Below are 20,666 nucleotides of genomic sequence, written 5' to 3' on the forward strand. Positions count from 1 at the left end.
CCTCAAGGCAAATCTATCACGGGGGCTTTTTTGGCAAGATTTGCCCAAGGCCACCCAATGAAGCTCCATAGCCAAGTGGGTATTTGAATCCTGGTCTCAGGCTGTCTTCCACAGTTTAAACCACTACAAACTATCCCACGATTTTGGAGTTTTTTTTACAGGTGCAAAATGGCCATCACTGAGGGATGTCCTCCTCTCTCAAGAGGCCCACCTGCAGCCACTCTGGAAGCGTCTCCCTATTTCCCTCTCAGTGTGAAAGGCAGAACATCTTCCAGCAAACACTCTTAACATAATGTCAATAGATGGTATCATTCTTGCCTTATGCATTCTTTTCGTGGTATTTGTGGTCATCTTGTGATCTGAGGAGGTGATGAAAGATGAGGAGGGATGTGAGGAAAATGAAATGGGGAAAACAAACTCCAAATTAAAAAGGAAATGAAACAGAAAAAAACCCAAAGGAAATATTGAAAGGATATTAGAAAAGTAATTAGAGATTAAATCAGTTACTCTTTGTTTTTTGAAAGACAAAACATGTTTAGATTGTGGGCTGCACTATGGTGTTTCAAAACATGCTTTTCAGTGTCTGACTGGAGGTAGAGGAAGAAAGGATATGTCAACACATTTTAATCTCCAGCCCCTCAGATGATATTTGATGTAGCCCTTGGGATAGAAAGGAGGTACAACTTGGAAGTAAAACAAAATATACCTGTTCTTTGAACAGTACTTTCCAGTGTGGCAATTGGAGACTGACCTGAAGAAGCTAAAACAAGAGAGATTAAAAGTTACCAATGCACTTTTCAGGGTTTTTTTTTTTTTTTGAAAACAGAAATAAGAAAATATGTATAAAGACTAAATACTGATAAAGTCAAAGGCTACCATTTTATGCTGTGAAGTAAACATGTTCCAAGTATAGAAATGTTAAATGGTAAACTGATTTTAAATGTATTCCTGATGATAAATTAAGCTATAAACCAGAGAGAAAAGTCTTTGAAAACAATCAAATGATATTTTAAAAACTGCCAAGTACTCTTATTATAAAGTAATGACTATAACTATGGCAAATGTCCTGGAATGCCTAATGCATGCATTAATGCATGCATTGTATTTTATCCATTAAAGATCTCTTAGTTATAAATATGAAATCTAACAAGAATCGTTTAATGGCAGAGTTTGCTCTTAGCATATATCCTAATTAAAGAATATAAGGATGGAGATGATCAAGCCATATCCTCCCTAAACATGCAAGCACACACCACACACAGAGAGAACAATAACCAATCAACAGTTCTTAATCAAAATCTGGTTTTCTTTTTCAGATAAATAGCTTTTTAGTGCTAAATTAAACATGTTTTTATTAGAGACTTTGATGTGTAATTATTTTAATAAACCTGTATGTATACAGGATTTTTGAATGTTAGTTTTAAACTGTTTAAACTGTTTTTATGGCATGTTGCCCCAAAATATATCTTATGTAAAATACATCAATTAACCCAAATACCAAACTATTTAACAAAAATGAAAAAATATTGCATTCTTCACCCAACACAAGTGACACAGACACATTATGTCACCATTCTGAAAGTCATAAAAGATACATAGCCCATGAGATATAAGAGTGTCAGGCTAAGATTGAGGCAATCTAGGCTCAAGTCCTGTCACCCCTGCTCTACACCAACACAGAAATGGCCATGTTGGAGGGGGCCATGCGGTAGTTTTTTGGGGTGCCAGGTTTGGGAGATATAGCTACTGCATCAGAGGATCATTGCCCACAATGATTACGTAAGAAATTGCTAGCACAAGAGGGAATTTCTTTCCTCTGGTCTCACTCTACCATCAAATTTAACAGATCTTTCAAGACAATGATAACTATAAGACATGATAGTTAAATTAAAGACATACACATATGTTTTAATATGATTATTATTTTATATGTTTAGAGTGTTGAATTTTAATGGCTGTGTCTGTATTTTGATGTTTTTATTATGTTTTGTTATTTTATCCAGGTTTGGCCCCATGTAAGCCGCCCCAAGTCCTTTCAGGGAGATGGAGGCGGGGAATAAAAATAAATTATCATAATCATCATCACCATCATCATCACAACAAGCCAGTGTCCAAAAACAATGAAACCAGCTTCAATGACAAGAGGCTTTTGGGTTTGTAGGATCTGTTTTCTGAAATCATGCTGGTGTGGAATGCTAGCCATTGCACTTCCTCCACAAAAATGTAGAAGGAAGAGGACATTCAATGGCTTTTCTCCAACCACATGAAATCCTGTTCTAATCCAATACAATAAACTATTCCAAAACACAATATACTGTATTCAGATCTCCATAAATGATAGAACAGATGTGCTTTATTTACAATGAGCAACCGTGTTAATTTCCCTGTATTCTTCTTATGAACATTTAGGAATTCCTATCAGTGTTTATGAAGAAAATGTTTTTGTCTTTCATGCGATTTATCTTTGAATGCAACTTTCCTGCTTCTTGGCAGGGGATGGACTGGGTTGCCCATGAGGTCTCTTCCAACTCTATGATTCTATGATCTGAATATTTCTCTCTTCATCCTCCTTAAATCTGCATATGATTAGCTATTCTTACTATAAATGTTTAAACCATCAAATAAAACAACCTTGCCTTTTCCCTTTGAATAGGATAAATCAGGCATGTATGCTAACAATACTCACCTTTCTATCATACCTAAACCTACTCTAAAATCATTAAAACAATTTCAGCAGAACACTGTACTGTCTGGTACATTTACAAAGCATAAAATACAGATAGTAATTGTGAATTAATCCAACGTATACCCAAAATCACAAGCTGGTGCACACATCAAAGATTACCACATTTTTACTAGTTGTTGAAAACTATCAACATGATAACAAAAAATAGGAAATGTTTTCGTTCAAAGTTTAATTATTACACAGCAATTCAAATTTTTCAAAGAGCAAGTCGTAACATATTGGGACCTGCTATTCAAGGGGGAAAAGGAAAGTAACATATTTATTCATGTATAAGAAGATAATCTGTGGATAAGTTGAGGATCATTTTATGGAGAGGGGAAAGTGCCAACGGACCCACAGGGGATCAGCCACCCTAGCTATTTCTATTTTGTTGCCCAGGAATGCAAAAAGGGCAGAAGCGCCGTTACAGTGAAGAGAATAAATGACAATGGTCAATGTGTCCTTTATTATCTAACAGGGGACCTGTCATCTTTTGCCACTCTATTCAGAGAAGGGGATACTTCAATTTTTCAAAATGGTTAAGATACAGTACTTACATAGACTCATGGATAATAATAATAATAATAATAATAATAATAATAATAATAATAATAATAATAATAATATTTCTTACCCACCTCTCCCCATGGCTTGAGGTGAGTCACAGCTGACACAGGATTTTTAGTTTGACTACTTGATGAAAATTTCAAAACTTATATCTGAATATGTACAGTATGACAGGGAAAAACCTTTTCCTTTCTGGAAAAAGTCAACAAACCATAATCAAATAGTTTTGATGTAGACTCAAAGGAATCATCTTACAAAGGCTTCCCCTGGTGAAAATGGGAGTGAGTGAAGAGATGTTTTCAGTGACTCTGCTTTTTCCCTTATAGCTTCCTACGCCATCTGTTATTTTATTCCAGAAAATATTTTAGCACTCTAGAACAGGGCTTCTTAAAACTTTTCCCATTCATGACCCCTTTCCACCTAAGAATTGCTGTCTCAACCCCTTTTTACCGGAGAAATTTTTACATGACCCCAGGTATATAGGTATATACAACAGGTATAAAACTTACATATTTACTTATAATAAATCAGCATTTACAAGACTTGCTAAACAGGATGATTTTCCTTTTTGTGGAGTACAGTTTAAACATTTTCTGTAGAGTCCACTGTAAACACTGCACATTGTTGCTAACAGATTTGTGTAAAAGGGTAGCGTTCAGAAATCTTGCACTCTTGCCAGATATTTCGTGACCCCAAGACTGAACTAAGGAGTCAGGACAAAATTAAGGAGTCAGGACATCTGGAGTCAAGACAAAACTGGGGTTGATACTGTTTTTAGCTAACAAATCAAAACATGAAACCCTGCAATGACCCTGGTGTAGTTAAAATAGAAATGGATGAGTTATATTACAGTCCCACAACTTTAGATATCATACAGAACCAGATTTATCTCTAACAATATAAACTTCCAATATTTTTCTCAAAGTGAAGGAGGAGCATTATGTGCATAACATGCTTATTTTGATAACACTAAGCCATGGAGTATCATTACCCCTGAACTGGCACAAAATCTGGAAGGGTTACAGCTTTCTCATAGTGAACTTCCATTCTGAACTCCATGAACTTCTTTCTACTCACAGCTTCTTTTGTTGTTTTCACACATTATTTTATTTCTCATTTATATATATTCAAACACATTCATCACTTTATTTCATCTGATGCAAAAGACAGAAATGAGAAATGGCTTGTCACAGGATGAATTACATAAATTAATATTAACAGAAGACTGCTTGACAATGATGTATTTATAAAAAGGTCTACAGGGAATACATGTTCCTATGATGCTCAAGCTGCATTAATCTTTCATTCAATTCTTAGTAGATGCTGTGTTTATGTGTTATGAAAGGCCTTTCCATTATGCAAATATATTTGACACTCTCAGGCTGCACACAGGGACCCAATATCTGAATATTTTATGTATTCTATGGAGTTCAGAAAAAATTTCCTTCAACATTTGCCTATAGTTGCTTTAGTTTAATAATTTACTCAAGTGCCATTATATGACTAACATTAACATTAATACCTTTGGAGCATAGATCTGAGAGATTTTGTAGCTATCTGAGCAAAATACTTTTAAAACAGTATTTGAAAATATTGTTAGCATTAATCTGAAAAGTTTTTTTTCTTTTCTAGCAAGAGCCTCCTTCCCTGATCTAATTCATTCAAACATTCAAGATGTACCACTGCAAATCTCAAAACACAAATAAATAGCTCCACCTGCCTACACATCTAGTTTTAATTCATATTTCCAGTAGTAGAACATCACACAAATTCAGATGCATTTCAGTTTTTTGGTGGCAGGGAAGGTGAAGCAGCCACCCTGGACTGTTGAATACATACCCATATTCTGTGGCAGTTCATGATGAGCTTCTGCCTTCTCATCTGCTGGTCCAATCCCAGCTTGCTCAGATGGTAAATTACCAGGATTGCCATTGGTAGTTGGAACTGGGGATATGTTGCCAGTGATCACTGGAGTGGTTACTACTGAGAGTACATTAGTGGAGGGAGTGCTGCCTGGATGGCTTAGCGATATGGGGGCAGAAACAGTAGTAGTGCCACTTGTATTTAAATGGCTAGTCCCTGAAGTGCTTTGATTCAAAAGAGTGGGAGCTGGCAATGCTGCAGCAGATTTGTCTTCTAGTTCAACAGGTAACTGCTCCATTTCCAGACTGCTAGGAATTGAAACATCTTGTCCCTGCCCTTCCATTTCTCCCTCCACTGCATATTGGTCATCTTCTTTCTCAAAGGAATCTGTGACTTTCTTGCATGCTTTGGTCAGCAAAAACTGACCAATTCTATCCAGTTTCCCCTTCCCCTTAGTAGATGACACTGGACTTCGTCTGTTGACAGATCCAGGACTATGTGCATGAGGTGGGGAGACTACAGTTCCAGACTGTGAGGATGGTTCAGCACATGGATCCACAGATGCAGAGCTTTGAGAACTCATCTCCTCTGGGTCAAAATCTTTGATCTGCTGAACTGATGGATGTGAAGAAGTGCTTGAAGGGGCTGCTGGTGAGGGTGAAGGAAGTGGAATAGAGGTTGCCAGTGAATTAATGACCAATGACCGGTTTGTAGATATACTTGAGACAGATGTATTGGAAGAGGAGCTAGGAGGAGCAGGCCCTGATGTGAACTTTATGTTCTGTGATAAATGCAAAGGGCCAACGACTGCAACAGACTGTGGTATTAAATTAGAATTGGAAGTCATTGGGGTTGCAGGGATTGTACTTGGTTGAGACCCTTTCATAACCTGAATTATAGAAGATGAATTTATAAAAACTGGAGTAATGAATTGAGGTCGAGCATTGGACTGAACCGTTGCCTGTCCTTCAGAAGTCACAACCTTATTACCCACATTAGGCATAGTGACAACAGTTGGCATTAATGCAGGCTGTAAATGGGAAGGCAAAGATGCCGGTGTGTTAGATGATGATGTAATGGGATTGGAAGTTACAAAAACAGTTATCTGATTGGGTGGCAGCGATGTAGAAAGAGATGAAGAGCTAACAGGCCTCTGTATTACTGGAGACATATTCTGAGAAACATTTGAATTAATTTCTCCCAGGTCTTGTGACTGAGTTGAACAAGCTTCAGTACTTGGAGGTAAACTTACTGAACAAACAGGTTCTTTGTTACATGAGAGATCCTGCTGAGGAAGAGAAATGGCAGAAACCTTTTTAAATTCATCTGCACAAGTCACTGTTGGAGGCACTTCAAGACCATGGAGACCAGAAGGCTTGATGGTAACATTTGGAGCTCCAGAATTGTCCAGAAGTTGACTTAAGGAGGTGGGTGCCTCCCGCATAGCTGGAGAGATAACAGTGTTGTTTTCATCAAGACTAGGAAGCTTGTTAGATTCTATAGGAGTTTCTCTCTTCTGTTGCTCTTCATGGCCCAGAATTTTGATTTCTTGACTGGGAACACCTTTTGGGTCGATGTTGTGCTGATCTTTATTCACTGGGATAACCTGCATGCTCTGACATGTGGTATCTTGTGAGACACTGAAGCTTTCTTTGTTATCCTCTGGAATACCAGTCATAACAGACATGGGGACAGTGGGATTCTGAGTTGTTAACATACCATTATTTTGAAAACTTCCAGGCATAGGTGGTTGCAATGAAGTTGGGCCAACCATCATACTTCGCTGTAAGTCCATGTTCTGCATGAGTGCTGGATTCTGCTGAGAAGTCAATGTTAATTTGGCTCCTTTTGTGTTTTGCCTACCAGGACTTGGTGTGGTTTTCCTGCTGGATCCAGGACTGGATCTCCTACTGTTACTAGGACTAGCTCGCTTTGCCCCACCAGCATTGGTTTGCTTTCCTGAATTTATAGTCATAGGATCTAACTTGTGGGTCTGAGGGGAGATAAAACCTGACTGACTATTCATTGTGAGATTTGAGGGTGCTTGCCCAATGGCCTTCAAAGTGGTTGGATTAAGACCCTGTTGATCAAATCCTCTATTAAGACTAGGCCTGGGAGGCAAAGGGATATTTATTTGAGGTGGGAAAAGACCAGCAATAGAAGCATTAAGCCTCTCTGGAGATAAGCTTATTTCTGATGGTTCGGTGCTTGGAGGACGGTTATTAGGAGTCTGAGGATAGTAAGGTCTTGGACTTGCCCTGTTTGGTGTTTTTGGTCTTGATGTCTGGGATGCAGTAGCGACATTTTGAAAATGGTGTGAGTGAGAACCAGGTAATGAATTGGACTGCTGTTGAGGGCTTGCACCCTGAGGAACTGACATTGGAGATGGTCCAGGTTTTGGCCCTGCCATCATTAATTGGTTTTGCGAAACTATTAAATGGGATGCTATGTTGTTTTGAGGCCCTGCTGTTGGAGGGGTAACTTCAGGACCATTTCCTTCTGGAACAGAGGGCACTGATGGGACTTCTCCCAAAGGAGAGCTGGTAGGATTCTGTACATTATCTGCATACCCCATCTTTCGCACATTGTTCACCAGAGTCTGATTACTTGCCATTGTAATTCTTTGCTTGTCTGGAGATGGGGGCACTCCACCTGTACTTTGGAGACTGACCATAACTGACATGTTGCCCCCTTGTTGCACCGGCATCCTTTGTGCCTCTACATTCAGAGGGCCCCTCGGCTGATGAATGCCTTGGGAAACAGGCATTCTGACTGACTTAGCATCCTGTTGCATCATGAGCATCATCATCATCTGTTGCTGTTGCTGGTGCTGCTGTTGGGACTGTGCTTGCTGAGGTGTGGGTGGTGGTAGTGATGGTGGTGGTTGCTGCTGTGTATGTTGCAAAAGCTGTGGTGGCATCTGTTGAAGAGATCTTTGTTCCATTGGCTGAGCTGGGTAGCCTAGAAATAAAGATACATATTTATCAAAACAGGCAACTTCTTACTAAAATTGGCATCCTTATTACAAGATGAAACATCATTTTAAAAAAAAGCAGTGGGGGGGGGGGGCAAGATGTTTCAAACTGACTAGGTCTAAAAACTGCCCCACATGAATTAATGGAAAGAGTACTGATAACAGAACAGTATGTATTATGAACAGTTATCTGAATCTAGAGAAGTAAGCAATATAGCTCTTTACTATCCAGATTGGTGTTATGACTGATGACTTGTAAATTATTTGGAGTAAGGGATGAGCAATGAGATAATAAAATCTGCAGATTATACCACGAGTATTTAGGATGGAAAAATCTAGCCTGCATTCAATTTTATTTAAAAATGCACTGGATTCATAAAACACCCCTCCAAGTTGAATAAGTGGACAACAAAAAGAGGGCAAAGGCTCACTGATAAAAGTGATGCAAACTCCACACTTTAAATTCACAAATTCACCTACAGAATGCAATTTAGTACTCACTAAAAAGCCAGCAGGGCATAGAGGTTTGAATGTTGGAATGACTCTGGAGACCAGGGTTCAAATTCCTGCTCAGTCATGAAAACCCACCCAAGAAACCGAGCTCAAGCAAACATTTCAATAGATCTATTTAGCAATAGGAAGAGAGACAAATGACATATCAGGACTTTCTTTTTTTAAAGGGGGTGGGAGAATTAAATATAAAGAAATCAATTCTCTATTTACCTTAATGTAGATTTATGGCACAGCTACATTAAGAATGTCATTTACACTTATAATTGCCATGCTTTTAAAGGATGTCATTGAGACAAAAAGTCAACACCCCAAAAAATCAATAGACTGATGGAGTTTTCTTTACAGTCATGGGAACTTTTTACTTAAAAAAGATTTTTAAAGACTATGGGCAACAAGGATAAGAGAAATATGAAAGAAGTTGCTAAATGTTGATGCCCCCAAAAGTAAACAAATTTTGTGCATCCATCAGTTAACAAATCTGAAAACCAGGATACCCAGTAGAAAGTACTTTTATATTCATAGCATAATTAACTTGTGGGATACTTAATTAATTAATAAAGCTTAATTTCTTTGCCGATGATGCAATGATTATTACAAGTCAACCATTAATTATGGTAAAAGATATTATTAAAAAATTGGAAGAATTTAAGAATATATCAGGACTATTTGTTAATATCAAAAAGTCAGAGATACTATGTCTTAATACCCCACCAAGGGAACAACTGGAGATTAGGAAAATATCAGGGTTAAGATTAGGATTAAAGAAGCTGAAATATTTAGGAGTATGGGTATATAAAAACCCAAAGAGTATAGTCAAGGGGAATTATAAACAAAAATGGAAACTAATAGAGAAACAATTTAAGAATTGGGAAGGGAAAAGATTAACAAGAGTGGACAGAATAAGGGCACTAAAAATGTTTATAATACCAAAATTGATATATTTATTTCAAACATTACCGAACACAGTAGATAGGAAGACACTAAAGACATGGGACAGGAGAATAAGAAAATGGGCAGTCGGAGGAAAAAGGCCCAGAATAAGGGACAAATAGTTAAATGCAAAAGAGGAAGAGGGAGGCTGGGGGATTCCAAGTTTAGAAGTCTACCATGATGCATTTCAAATCCAAAGATTTGGAAATGCAGTATACTAAAAAAAATGGGCAAATATGGAGAAGATAGTAAATAATAATAAAGAAAAAGAAGTAATATTTAGGGAATGGAGTAGGAGAGAAGAAGCAGAATTTAAGGAACCTTTTAAAGGAACAATAAAAGTGTGAAAAAAAGAAAGAAGAAGCTAAGTCCAGGCAATGAGAATAAGATGGCAACTATATGGCAAATTAATTACAATAATAATGAAATTATAGGCAGAACATTGAGATCAATTGACAGTAGAGGGAAAAGGTTAGTGGAGGATTTGTATACAGTAGATGGAGACCCTATAGAACAAAAAGAAATTCAGAATTGGATAGGATCAGAGAATTGGATTCAAAGCTGGGCTATAAGACAGGAAATTTTTAGACCGAGGGAAAAAATTAGAGAACAGGACATTCCATTTGAGAAGGTGATTAGGAAATGTTTGAGAGAGGAAAAGAAGGTGGCAGGAGATCTGTATGAACAAATTATAACGGTAAAAGAAGAAATAATAGAGGAAATTTTCCAAACATGGAGAATGGACATGGAAATTGAGAGGGAAGATATACAAAGGGAAATAAGTAATATAGCAAAAGAAAAGTACAATGTATTAAGGGAAGCAAGAAGGAAAATGTTACAAAAATGGTACAGAACTCCTGCACAACTTTCATGTTTTTTTTACCAGGGATGAAAGATAGGTGTTGGCACGGTTGTGAACAAAGAGGGGTGTTTAATCATATGATATGGGAGTGCGATCAGGTGCAAGAATACTGGAGAATGATTGAAGGAGAAATCAATAGAATGCTAAATCTACAAATAGTAATAGTTAATAGAAATGTACTACATGCAAGGATAACGGAAGTGAAGAATATACAAAAAGAAAAAATGATTGACAAATTACTAGCATGTGCACAAATTGTTTTAGTGAGGGGTTGGAAAAGTAAAACAAAATGGACTCTGACGAATTGGTATAAGTATATAGTTGATATGTTAAATGTAGAAATCACAAATTGCAAATTGAATAATACAGATAAAATTGAAAATATTGCAATAATCAAGGGGATGTGGGAACCAGTTAAGAACTATTTAGAGAACGTACTAAGATGTGGAGTGGAAAAATTAAGATTGAGATTGATATTTCAAATGTAACTTCTGTAGTTTGTTGTATAAAGTGTATGTACAAGGAGGGGAGGGTGGGAGAGTGGGAGTGGGATAAAACGACAAAACAACAATAAAAACAAATTTAAAAAAATTAACTTGTGGGATATAATTATAATTAATTCATGATTAATCTTTATATCATGCAATTGATAAGTTCTAAACAGAATAAAAAATATTCTAGGAACATGTGAAGTGGAAAATAAAAAGTTCTCAACTGATGTTAACTCTAATGCCTAAATGGAAGCACCAGAAACAACAACAACAACAACAACCACAACAACAACAATTTTATTTCTTAGCTGCCTCTCCTCATGGCTCAAGGTGGGTTACAAAACAATTAAAATACATACTCAGCAAAAAACACTACAAATACAGACACTAAAACTGGTTAACACACCTTCATTCCCAGATTAGGACCCTTGTTGGCAAGCACACTCCCGCCCTCTCTCTCTCTATATATATATTCCAATATATATTGGAATTTGAGTGGTGATAGGTGAGGGGGCTTTTTGGGCTTTACTTGTGGATTTCCTGAATGCAACTAGCTATTATTAAAAATAAAATGCCTCAAAGAGTGGAGTCCTTTAAAAGAACTTCAGAACAAGATCCAGCTTTATGACTGGGTGCAATCAGAAGGATGAGTTCTTGTCTGACAATACGATTGACTTATGTACAGAGCTATTTAACTAACAGGGCTCTGTAACTTACATACTATATCCTTTTATGGTCCATTTCTTTCCCTTCGTTCTCCCCTTTTTGTATTGTTTATTTGAGTTATTATTATTATTTTTCTTTTGAAAACAAAATAAAACTTATTACAGTGAAAAAAAGAAAAGAAAAAAACAGGAAGATCAGATATTTAAATACATTAATAAGTCACTTGTTTCTGGAGGAGTAGCAACTGAAATTAAGATTTGAGATGCAGAAAATAATACAAATTGTACTATCATACACCTGAGAGAGCATTAACCTAAGGAAGATATTTAGAAATAATTTTTTAACATGCACACCTGATGTGCATAGTTGGATCATAGAAGATGCGAAGAAATATTTGGTGCTTTAGTCAGCAGCTAATTTTCTTAGAAGTACCCTACAAGGGAATTAAGACTTAGAAAACTACCTCCCCAATGCTCTGCTGTTTTAGACTGCTGTTGCAAATACACTGTTCACTCACTAATTCGTGGTTCACTTTTCGCAGATTCTCTGTTTCACGGTTTTTCAATAAACTCTAAAAGACTATTCTAAATCATAAAAAATGGCAATTTACAGCCTAAGGAAGGGAGGAAGGAGAAGCCAAAGGGAAAGAAAAGGAGCCCAAGCGGCAACGGGAGGAGAAGGGGGCGATTTATCAACACACGATTGGTTGATAAAGACTTAAAATAGTGTATAACTGCTAAAATAATGTATGACTATTAAAATAAATACGGTGTCCCTACTTCGCAGATTTTCACTTATTGCGGGTGGTCCTGGAACCAAACCCCAGCAAAAAGTGAGGGAACACTGTAACATATTATTCTCTAATACATTTTATTTTCTTAACTGTTAAACATTTATACCAGTAAAAAGAAGGCTTTCTTTGCTTCAGCAAATCAGTTCTGGTGGCCTGATTTGCATGGATGTCAACCATGCTAGGAATGTGATTCTTCACTAAGCTTCTTTGTGTGATTTCAGCATTTTTATTCTAAAATGTGAATGATAACCACACAGTTTTCAAATACTTTTAGGAGTTAATGACATATTCTACCTCAAAATCCTACTTGATTGTTCATACAGGAACCAGCTTTTTCTGCATGGCAAATGATTTCTCAATGCAGAGGTGTTAATTCCTTCACAGAAAACATTTTCTGAAAACAAAATGTTGGACTTGGGCATTTGTTCTGCATAAAATTTACACATGGTAGATTAATAAATTTCATCTATACATGAATAATTTTTCTCTGTTGAAATATTATTTTCCACACAACAAATCCTATTTCCTGCACAGAAAATACTGAATTCTTTGCAAACTAGCCATGTGCAAATTTTGTGCAAAATAAGCCTTAAACTGATTTTTTAAAGATTCTTCTTGTCAGTTTCTTAACAATAAAAAATGTTTTGGAATATGGGTTGCTGTGAGTTTTCCTGGCTGTATGGCCATGTTCCAGAAGCATTCTCTCCTGATGTTTAATCCATATCTATGGCAGGCATCCTCAGAAGTTGTGAGAATGCTTCTGGAACATGATCATACAGCCTGGAAAATTCATAGCAACCCAGTGATTCCGGCCATGAAAGCCTTTGACAACACATTGTTTTTGAATACTTTTTACCATTTCCCTGTCACAAATAAAACACAACTGATTGCCAGAGCAATCTGATAATTAAAAAAAGAAAAGAAGGATGAGTTCTATTGTTTTTAAATGTATGTCATTGAGGAAATGCTCAGTCGGAGAAGCTGGTAGAATTTGGATTTCATTAGAATGTAACAAGAATGAAAAACAAAATAGAAGTTTAAATAATGTTGCAAGTGCATGTTCAATGACACATACCAGGGGAAAATATATATGAACTAGGGTAGTAACACTTCAGTGAAAGGTAGTGAAAGCAGTGTATATGAACTACATGCATTATATTTTAAAGTATGCTATAGCAATGTGCGCTTGAAATGGCGGGAAGATCATGTTTTGGATCAGAATTAATGGCAAAAGGAAATCACTCTGAACCACCATAAACGATACTGATGAAAATATCATTCAACATGAAAATGTGTTATTCACCTGGAGGTCTGTTTGGGAATTCAGAAATCTTATGACCCATATTATCCAAATTTACATTTTGCTCTCCTGGCAGCGATGGCTGATCTGTTTCTTCGAGGCTCGCTGGTCGTGGTTCTGAAGCACTAAAGAAAGAAATGTGTGTAAATAAATGTCATTTTTTAAAACTGCTAAAATTATTTATCTTTGCAATTTAGAAAAAAACATGATTTGCAGAGTTTTTTTCCCCTTACATAGTGAGCTACTTATTATAGGCAAGATTCTTGGCCAGACACATTATTATCAATCATGTAACTATCTACAAAAACATTGTTATTCACAACTCACACCTATTACCTGTTCAAGTATCCCATTTTAGACTAAACCAAGATAAGATATGACACAATTCTACAAAGAAGCAAATTCCATCACGTTCAATGGCATTTCTTCTCTTGTAAAGTGTGTTTTGGATTGCACCCTCCATTTTTCAGATTCACATGTAATGTATCTACAGGAACAGGGAGAATAAAAACCCATCTATGAGAAGTATTGGTATTGTCGGAAAGCATTTCTTCATATAGGAAGACAAGAAAATAATGGTTACCAAAAGCAAAACTGAATGTGTGTTCTGGATTTCTTATCTAGACAACAGTGCTTACATTGAGACAGTCAGTGTGTTGTAGTGGTTTGATAATTGGACTACAATTCTAGATATCAGATTTTGAATCCCTGCTTGGCCAAGGAAGCCCATTCGGTAATCTTAAGCAAGTCACACTCTAGGTCTCAGAAAAAGGCAATGGCAAAGCCACTCAGCAAATTTGGCCAAGAAAAATCTATGACAAGTTTGCTATGCTAGAAACAACTTGAAGGTGTCCGTCCATACAACAATGAAACAATTATACCAATTTAGAAAGCATTTAACCCATGCTAGTACTGTCCATTAATTTTCTATAGTCTGTGACTGAGGATTATCTCAGTTCTGGTTATCTTTAAGAAGCAATGTCCAATATGTCAATCTTATATATATAAAGCATATGCTCCTGTCCACAGTGATGGTTCAAGCACCATTTTTAGACACAGAATCTTTGTTTCTTCATTCTGACACCCTTCCTTATCCATTATTAAGCATTTTGATCTGGAATAAAGCCAAAATCAATACTGCCATCAAAGCAGGACTTTTGAGGTAGAAATTCTGTGCCCCACTCAACAAAACTAAGAGAAGGGCCCTCAAAAGAAACCGAGTCGGTTTGTCATATTTGACAAAGTGGGAGATAACGTATTACCAGAGAAAAACCACTCTCTTTCCCATTACACCTTATCTACAAGTGCCTAATTTTACCATGGTCCTAATATAGATGCCACTTCAAAGTGCAACACAACCTCCTTAAATTCTGTGCAACAATGTGGGAAAGCAACACAACCTCCTTAAATTCTGTGCAACAATGTGAGAAAATCAATCGAACAAACTTCTCCAGACACTCCTACACAAAGCTACCCAATGTAACAATTTAAAAATTAAATTATCGTTCCAAGGTTAAGATTCTAGATAACAAACCATGTTAATCTGCTGCAGCAGAGATAAGCAATCCTAAGGCAGCAAAAGAGATTCATTTATTGCATCATATTACCTTAAAGGTTACTGGGAACAAGTATTTCTTCATCATGTATCTGATAAAAGTAAAACTCTTGCAGCAATCAGCAGGGTTTTAAGAGGCAACACAATTCTTTGATAAAGATAAGCAAGAACATTTTTTTCAAGTTTTCTGCACGAAGATTTTGTCTCAAGTATATTCAGCACAACACTCACCCTTATTTATATCACATGGCTATTGAGCAGGTGGATTTTGAAAACTAACAAAGGTTCCAGTTGCTACTTCGTGCCATTTTCACAATAAGAATACAATGCTGGGCAAGTCAAGGATCAACTGCTCAACTTGAACTTTACTGTTTCATAAATTTGCCCGGATTGTATGCATTTAACTAAATAATTCTGCCACTGAAAGTATATTTTTGCAATGTCAGGCAATGACAGAATTGCAAAATATAGTTAAATATTTCCAATGCATTCATGGTTTAAAAGAAATACTAACCTTACTCTGAGTTTTTAGTATTTAGAATAATTTTTTTTTACTTAAAACTACAAAGATTTTGAGTAGGTTTAATGTTGTTTTTTTTTTTAAAATGCTTGTTTGCTGTATTGCTGGACTTGCCAAGATGTTCAATAATTTTGCTGAGATTTGCATTTTTGTATTGTCAAAAGCTTTCACAGCAGGAATTACTGGGATGTTGTGTGGTTTCCGGGGTGTATGGCCGTGTTCTAACAGCATTTTCTCCTGATATTTTGCCTGCCTTTGCGGCTGAAGATCCTCTGAAGATGTCAGTCACAGATGCAGGTGAAACGACAGGAGAAAATGTTGCTAGAACATGTCCATACAGCCCAGAAACCACACAACACCCCATTAGCATTTTTGTTTCAAAGGATAAGAGAAGACCCATTGGCCTTACAAGGATAGCAAAGGGCCAAGGATAGAAAGGCAGAGTCTAAGAAGAGACTGAATTTCTGGTTTTCTTTCCCCAAAATTAAGAAGCAGAAAGAACAGCTAATAAAATGTCTCATAGGTCTGGGGACCATGCTTTAGTGGCCTGTTTCATGGAAGCACAATCCTTTTTTCTTTTTTGCCAAAGAATCGAAAGCAAATTGAAAATATGGACAGGATACAGAACTAGACATGAATGGAACAATTGCCCATAATCACAATAGATCATCATGTAGAATAGAATATCAACTGATTCCCTCTTTTTAATTCTTGTATATTTTTCGCTCAACCCTTCTCCCATTTTCCTAGGACCTTATCAGATGCAGTCTTCTCTGCATCTTCTCGCCATTGCCAAAACAGAGTCCTATGGAGCCCATCACATGATGCTGGGCAACTTTCAGTGGGACCCTGTGGGGCTCTGTTTCGGCAGCATGCCTTTGGAAGAGTTGGGTTTTACCCAATGTCTAATTAAAGAACATGAAGAGGAAACAGGGAAAGGACGGGAAACCATGTGGGATGGGAGGCCATCCCCTAAGACAGGGAAAGATGGTAGGGAATGAAGGAGGACAGTTCCCTCTGCTTTCCCCCTGCCCGTCTTATGAGGTCCCTAGTCTCATCTGATTGGAGATGAATGAGTTTTGTGTGAAAGTGTGAAACTCCAGGGAAACTTCAGGGATTTCTGGAGGGAGTCCTCTTTATTTCACCATGGAAGTTTCGGGGATAATCCTTTCCACAACACTGGTCCAAACATACCTCTAAAAACCACTGGACGACAATAAATCTCTCTTTACTTTTATTTTGGTATAAATGTATCTGTATGATATTCATCACAACAGAAGGCATAACCTGTCCCCATGCCAGTGCAGTTCTGATAGTTTTTTCCTTATCTAAATTGCATTAATGATTCCCTGGGAATCATTTGAAAGGAAAGATTGGACATCGATTTCAAAATAATGTTTAATTAAAAAAATAAAACTGTCTAGGTAAAAACTTTAATATAACAAATTCAGATTTGTGCCAGCGTTAGTTGATATCAAAAATATTTGGAGGAAATATTTGGATTTTTAAAACATTCAATACAAAGCCTCCAAACTGCACAACTTTTTTTCCTGCCACTATCAAAATCACTGCCAAGAGATTCCAAATTTGGGATGAAGTGTATAAATTGAAGTAAGAACAAAGTACCAATATTATAAGTGATCAGGTTTTGCTCACGTGTTTGGGTCACTCTCAAATCTTGTCGCCCTCTTCATTAGTGCTCACAGAAGAGAACTGACTATAAGCTGCATGCCAATTGAATGGTTGACAGAGTCTGTGAGACAAATGTGTAGTAAAAGTACATATAGCAATCTTCTGCTTCTTTCCCCCCTGGGATATTTCCCTTTGCTTCAATGTGAACACTACATCAATGTGTTCAATGTGATATGTTATTCATTACTAACTCTTCATATTGATTTTAATGCGTCAAAATGCAAATAACTTAGTCTGGATCTAACTCAGTATTTAATTGAAGCAGAGATTTGTTTGCTTCAAGAATTGGATTGTTCTGTTAGCAATCATGCAATACTTAATTGAGAACCCAGAAGACACATGAGTGTTGAAGGGCTCTTCAACTTGTTTCCCATTCTGATTATATTTATGTTGAAAAATGCATTTTAAACTTTTATAATATTGGAAGAAAAGTTTTTCTATCATGTTTCTGTAACAGAAAGCAAACTACATTTTACTATTATATATTTTAACAACTTATTTTATCTTGTAACATACTCAGTAATGGCAAAAGCACAAAGCAAATCATTATATTATTAGATAAACTAATATCTAATTAGATAAAAAAATAATTTGGGTAAATATATATTATTAGATATATTTTTCAACCAAAAATGTATTACATATTTTATTCAAGTATGTTTTGCATGATTCCATTTCAATAAATTCAAGTAATAACTCAAATTTCTTTGGAAATGGACAAACATTTTACTTGACCACTGTTATAAAACTGACATAAAACTAAGTCTTTATCCTAAGAAGGAAGAGAAATATAGAAATTAGGCTCATTGTGTAAAGTCTGGTTCACATAATTCTTTGTGCTAAGCGAATGGAGCAATCCTGAACCTTAACATAAAGTATTTCTCCACAAAAAAGAATGTTAGAAAAACAAGCTCAATAAATGACTATGCAATGAATATGTTAATGTGAAATCAGTCTTTATACAGGAATACTTTCTCTGATTTGATCATTATAATTTATTATTTGCAATATGTGAAAAATCCATTACTGGACATAAGGAGGATGTATAAAATCCACAGTGAAACAAAAGCTTTATCATTTGGTTACAGCTTAGGCATTTTGTTTTTTTATATCTTAACAGGGAAACAGTTATTTGTTTCATCATTGTATCTCCAGATATCCTCGCATAATCAGCAGGACTCTATGCGTCTTACCCTGCTCTCTTCTCATTGATATTATGGCTTTCAGGAATTTTGATCTGGCTAGCAATTTCTTAAAGCTCAAGCAGAAAGGAAATTAGATGTTATCAACACAAATTTACACTATGATCTGCAGCAAAATCCTGGTAAACAAAGAAAAATGCAAGCCATATGTGAACATGCAGTGGGAGGTGGAGGGGTGGACTTAAGGAATCCAAGAAAGTGTGATAAAACTGTATTGTATAAATGCCTACAGTAGTCATTATTATGTCTTGTTAATAACACAATGTAATAAAACACCCAGTAATAAAAAGAGGGAATAATTTGTCTTGCATCCTTTCTTGGAATTTGTGTTGCTATTCGTGTATACCATCTACATCAACCCTATGGATGTGTTTTTAAATTGGGAAAATGGCAGAATTTTATGTACTGACTTAACATCTAACTGAGACAAAAGAGTCATTAATCTTATTTTTATTACTGAATGTGTCAAATTACAAAACTGCCACTGCTTTATAACTTTAGAATAATTTCTTAAGTAAATAGTAAAAAAGTTTTTAAAAATTATACTGTGTAGGGGAAAAAACAAACAAAACCTACTTAATTTGTTCTACTTGCTGGTTATTTTTCTTCTTCCTTGGAGGCTTTTTCTTCTTAGGTTTATTGACATTTTGATTATTCTGTTTGTTGTTCACACCAAAATGCCCTGCAGATATATCACTTTGCAGCAAGTTTACCAACAATGGGCTTGTTAGCGTGACATCTTTATTGACAGGAAAGGCTGGATTTTGTCCACAGGAAATCTGATTTCCATTTTGGGCTGTACTAAAAGGGGCACTGAAAGCCATCCCATGTCCAGCAAAATGGCTCCCTGATGTACTGGTGTTTCCCTGCATCCCTTGCAAGTGTGGAGGCACCATGTTTCCTTGTTGCATGGAAACATCAGGTAGCATTTGTGACAAATTCACATCACTGTTGGTTGTAGTGGTGGCATCACCCAGCTGCTGCGACATGTGAGGGGTCGGTCCCGTGGGTCGCAGAACTTGTCCTTGAATCCCCATAACCTGAGAAGGATTGCCATTCACAGGGCCTTGCTGAGTCATCATCTGTCCTGTGAATTGCACCATGTTTCCTTGCATATTGGGAGTTGGTCCTCTCATGATCTGAGCTGGCCCCGTCATAACATTGGACTGGTTTTGAGCACCAAACTGCTGTTTATTTCCTTGCATCTGATTGGTCATCATCTGCTCCATCATTGAATTTTGCTGTAGCAATACCTGGCCTTGGGGTCCCATCATCTGATTATGTGCAGCCATCATCTGCTGGCCTTGCTGGGGAAGCATCTGTTTGGGCGGAGTCATCCTTTGCTGTGTTGGACCAAGATTTTGATTTTGAGGAGCGACCATCATCTGGCTCTGTGGCATGAGCTGAGCTCGAGACAGTATCATCTGGTTTTGAGGATTTAGAGATCCCTGAGGTTGAATGTTCACCATCTGTCCTTGGGTAGATACTATCGGTTGGTGCATCCCCATCAACTGAGACTGTGGTCCTTGGGAAGGCTGGCCCTGCATGCTTCCCATGTTGACCTGTGGAACGCCACTGTTGCCTGCCTGCTGGTTGTTCATATTCCCATGGAGTCCCATTAAATTGCTCTGCATCATATTTGAAGGACCATGTTGCACTTGCATCTGATTCTGTGAAAGACCATTTCCTTGGCCGCCTTAAAAATCGATACAGGTCAAGTTAGAAAATGGAAAATTACAGTAAAGTGATAATGCACGTAAACTAATAAACTGGTTGAGAGGGAAAAAAAACATTTTCATCTTCACGATTATTTTCAAATTCCAATACATCTGATAGCAAGTTCTACAAGTATGTCAGAATAAGTATGAAGTAGCAAACATTCTAAAATAGTCCTGACAAAACTTCTAACTATCATAGATGATCAGAACATTCAGAATGAAGATGTAATAAGTGAATGGACAAGTGGAATTTTCTGCACTTTCCTTCCTGAAAAATTAACAAACTTTTGAGATC

General features: G+C 36.8%; 1 protein-coding gene across 2 annotated transcripts in view; it reads right to left on the minus strand.

Annotated features, from left to right (window-relative positions):
• The window catches only part of ncoa6 (nuclear receptor coactivator 6), a 67,199-nt gene that overhangs the window by 5,437 nt on the left and 41,096 nt on the right, over nucleotides 1-20,666 (minus strand). For both annotated transcript variants that reach the window (XM_062978814.1, XM_062978813.1), the window contains exons 10-13: nucleotides 19,230-20,349; nucleotides 13,688-13,809; nucleotides 5,132-8,116; nucleotides 707-760 (exon numbers count right to left, since the gene is read on the minus strand). In XM_062978814.1, coding sequence (XP_062834884.1) covers nucleotides 707-760; nucleotides 5,132-8,116; nucleotides 13,688-13,809; nucleotides 19,230-20,349 — 4,281 coding nt within the window. The remainder of the gene's footprint in view (nucleotides 1-706; nucleotides 761-5,131; nucleotides 8,117-13,687; nucleotides 13,810-19,229; nucleotides 20,350-20,666) is intronic.

This window comes from Anolis carolinensis, chromosome 4, assembly GCF_035594765.1.
Source record: "Anolis carolinensis isolate JA03-04 chromosome 4, rAnoCar3.1.pri, whole genome shotgun sequence".
NCBI classification, from domain to species: domain Eukaryota; kingdom Metazoa; phylum Chordata; class Lepidosauria; order Squamata; family Dactyloidae; genus Anolis; species Anolis carolinensis.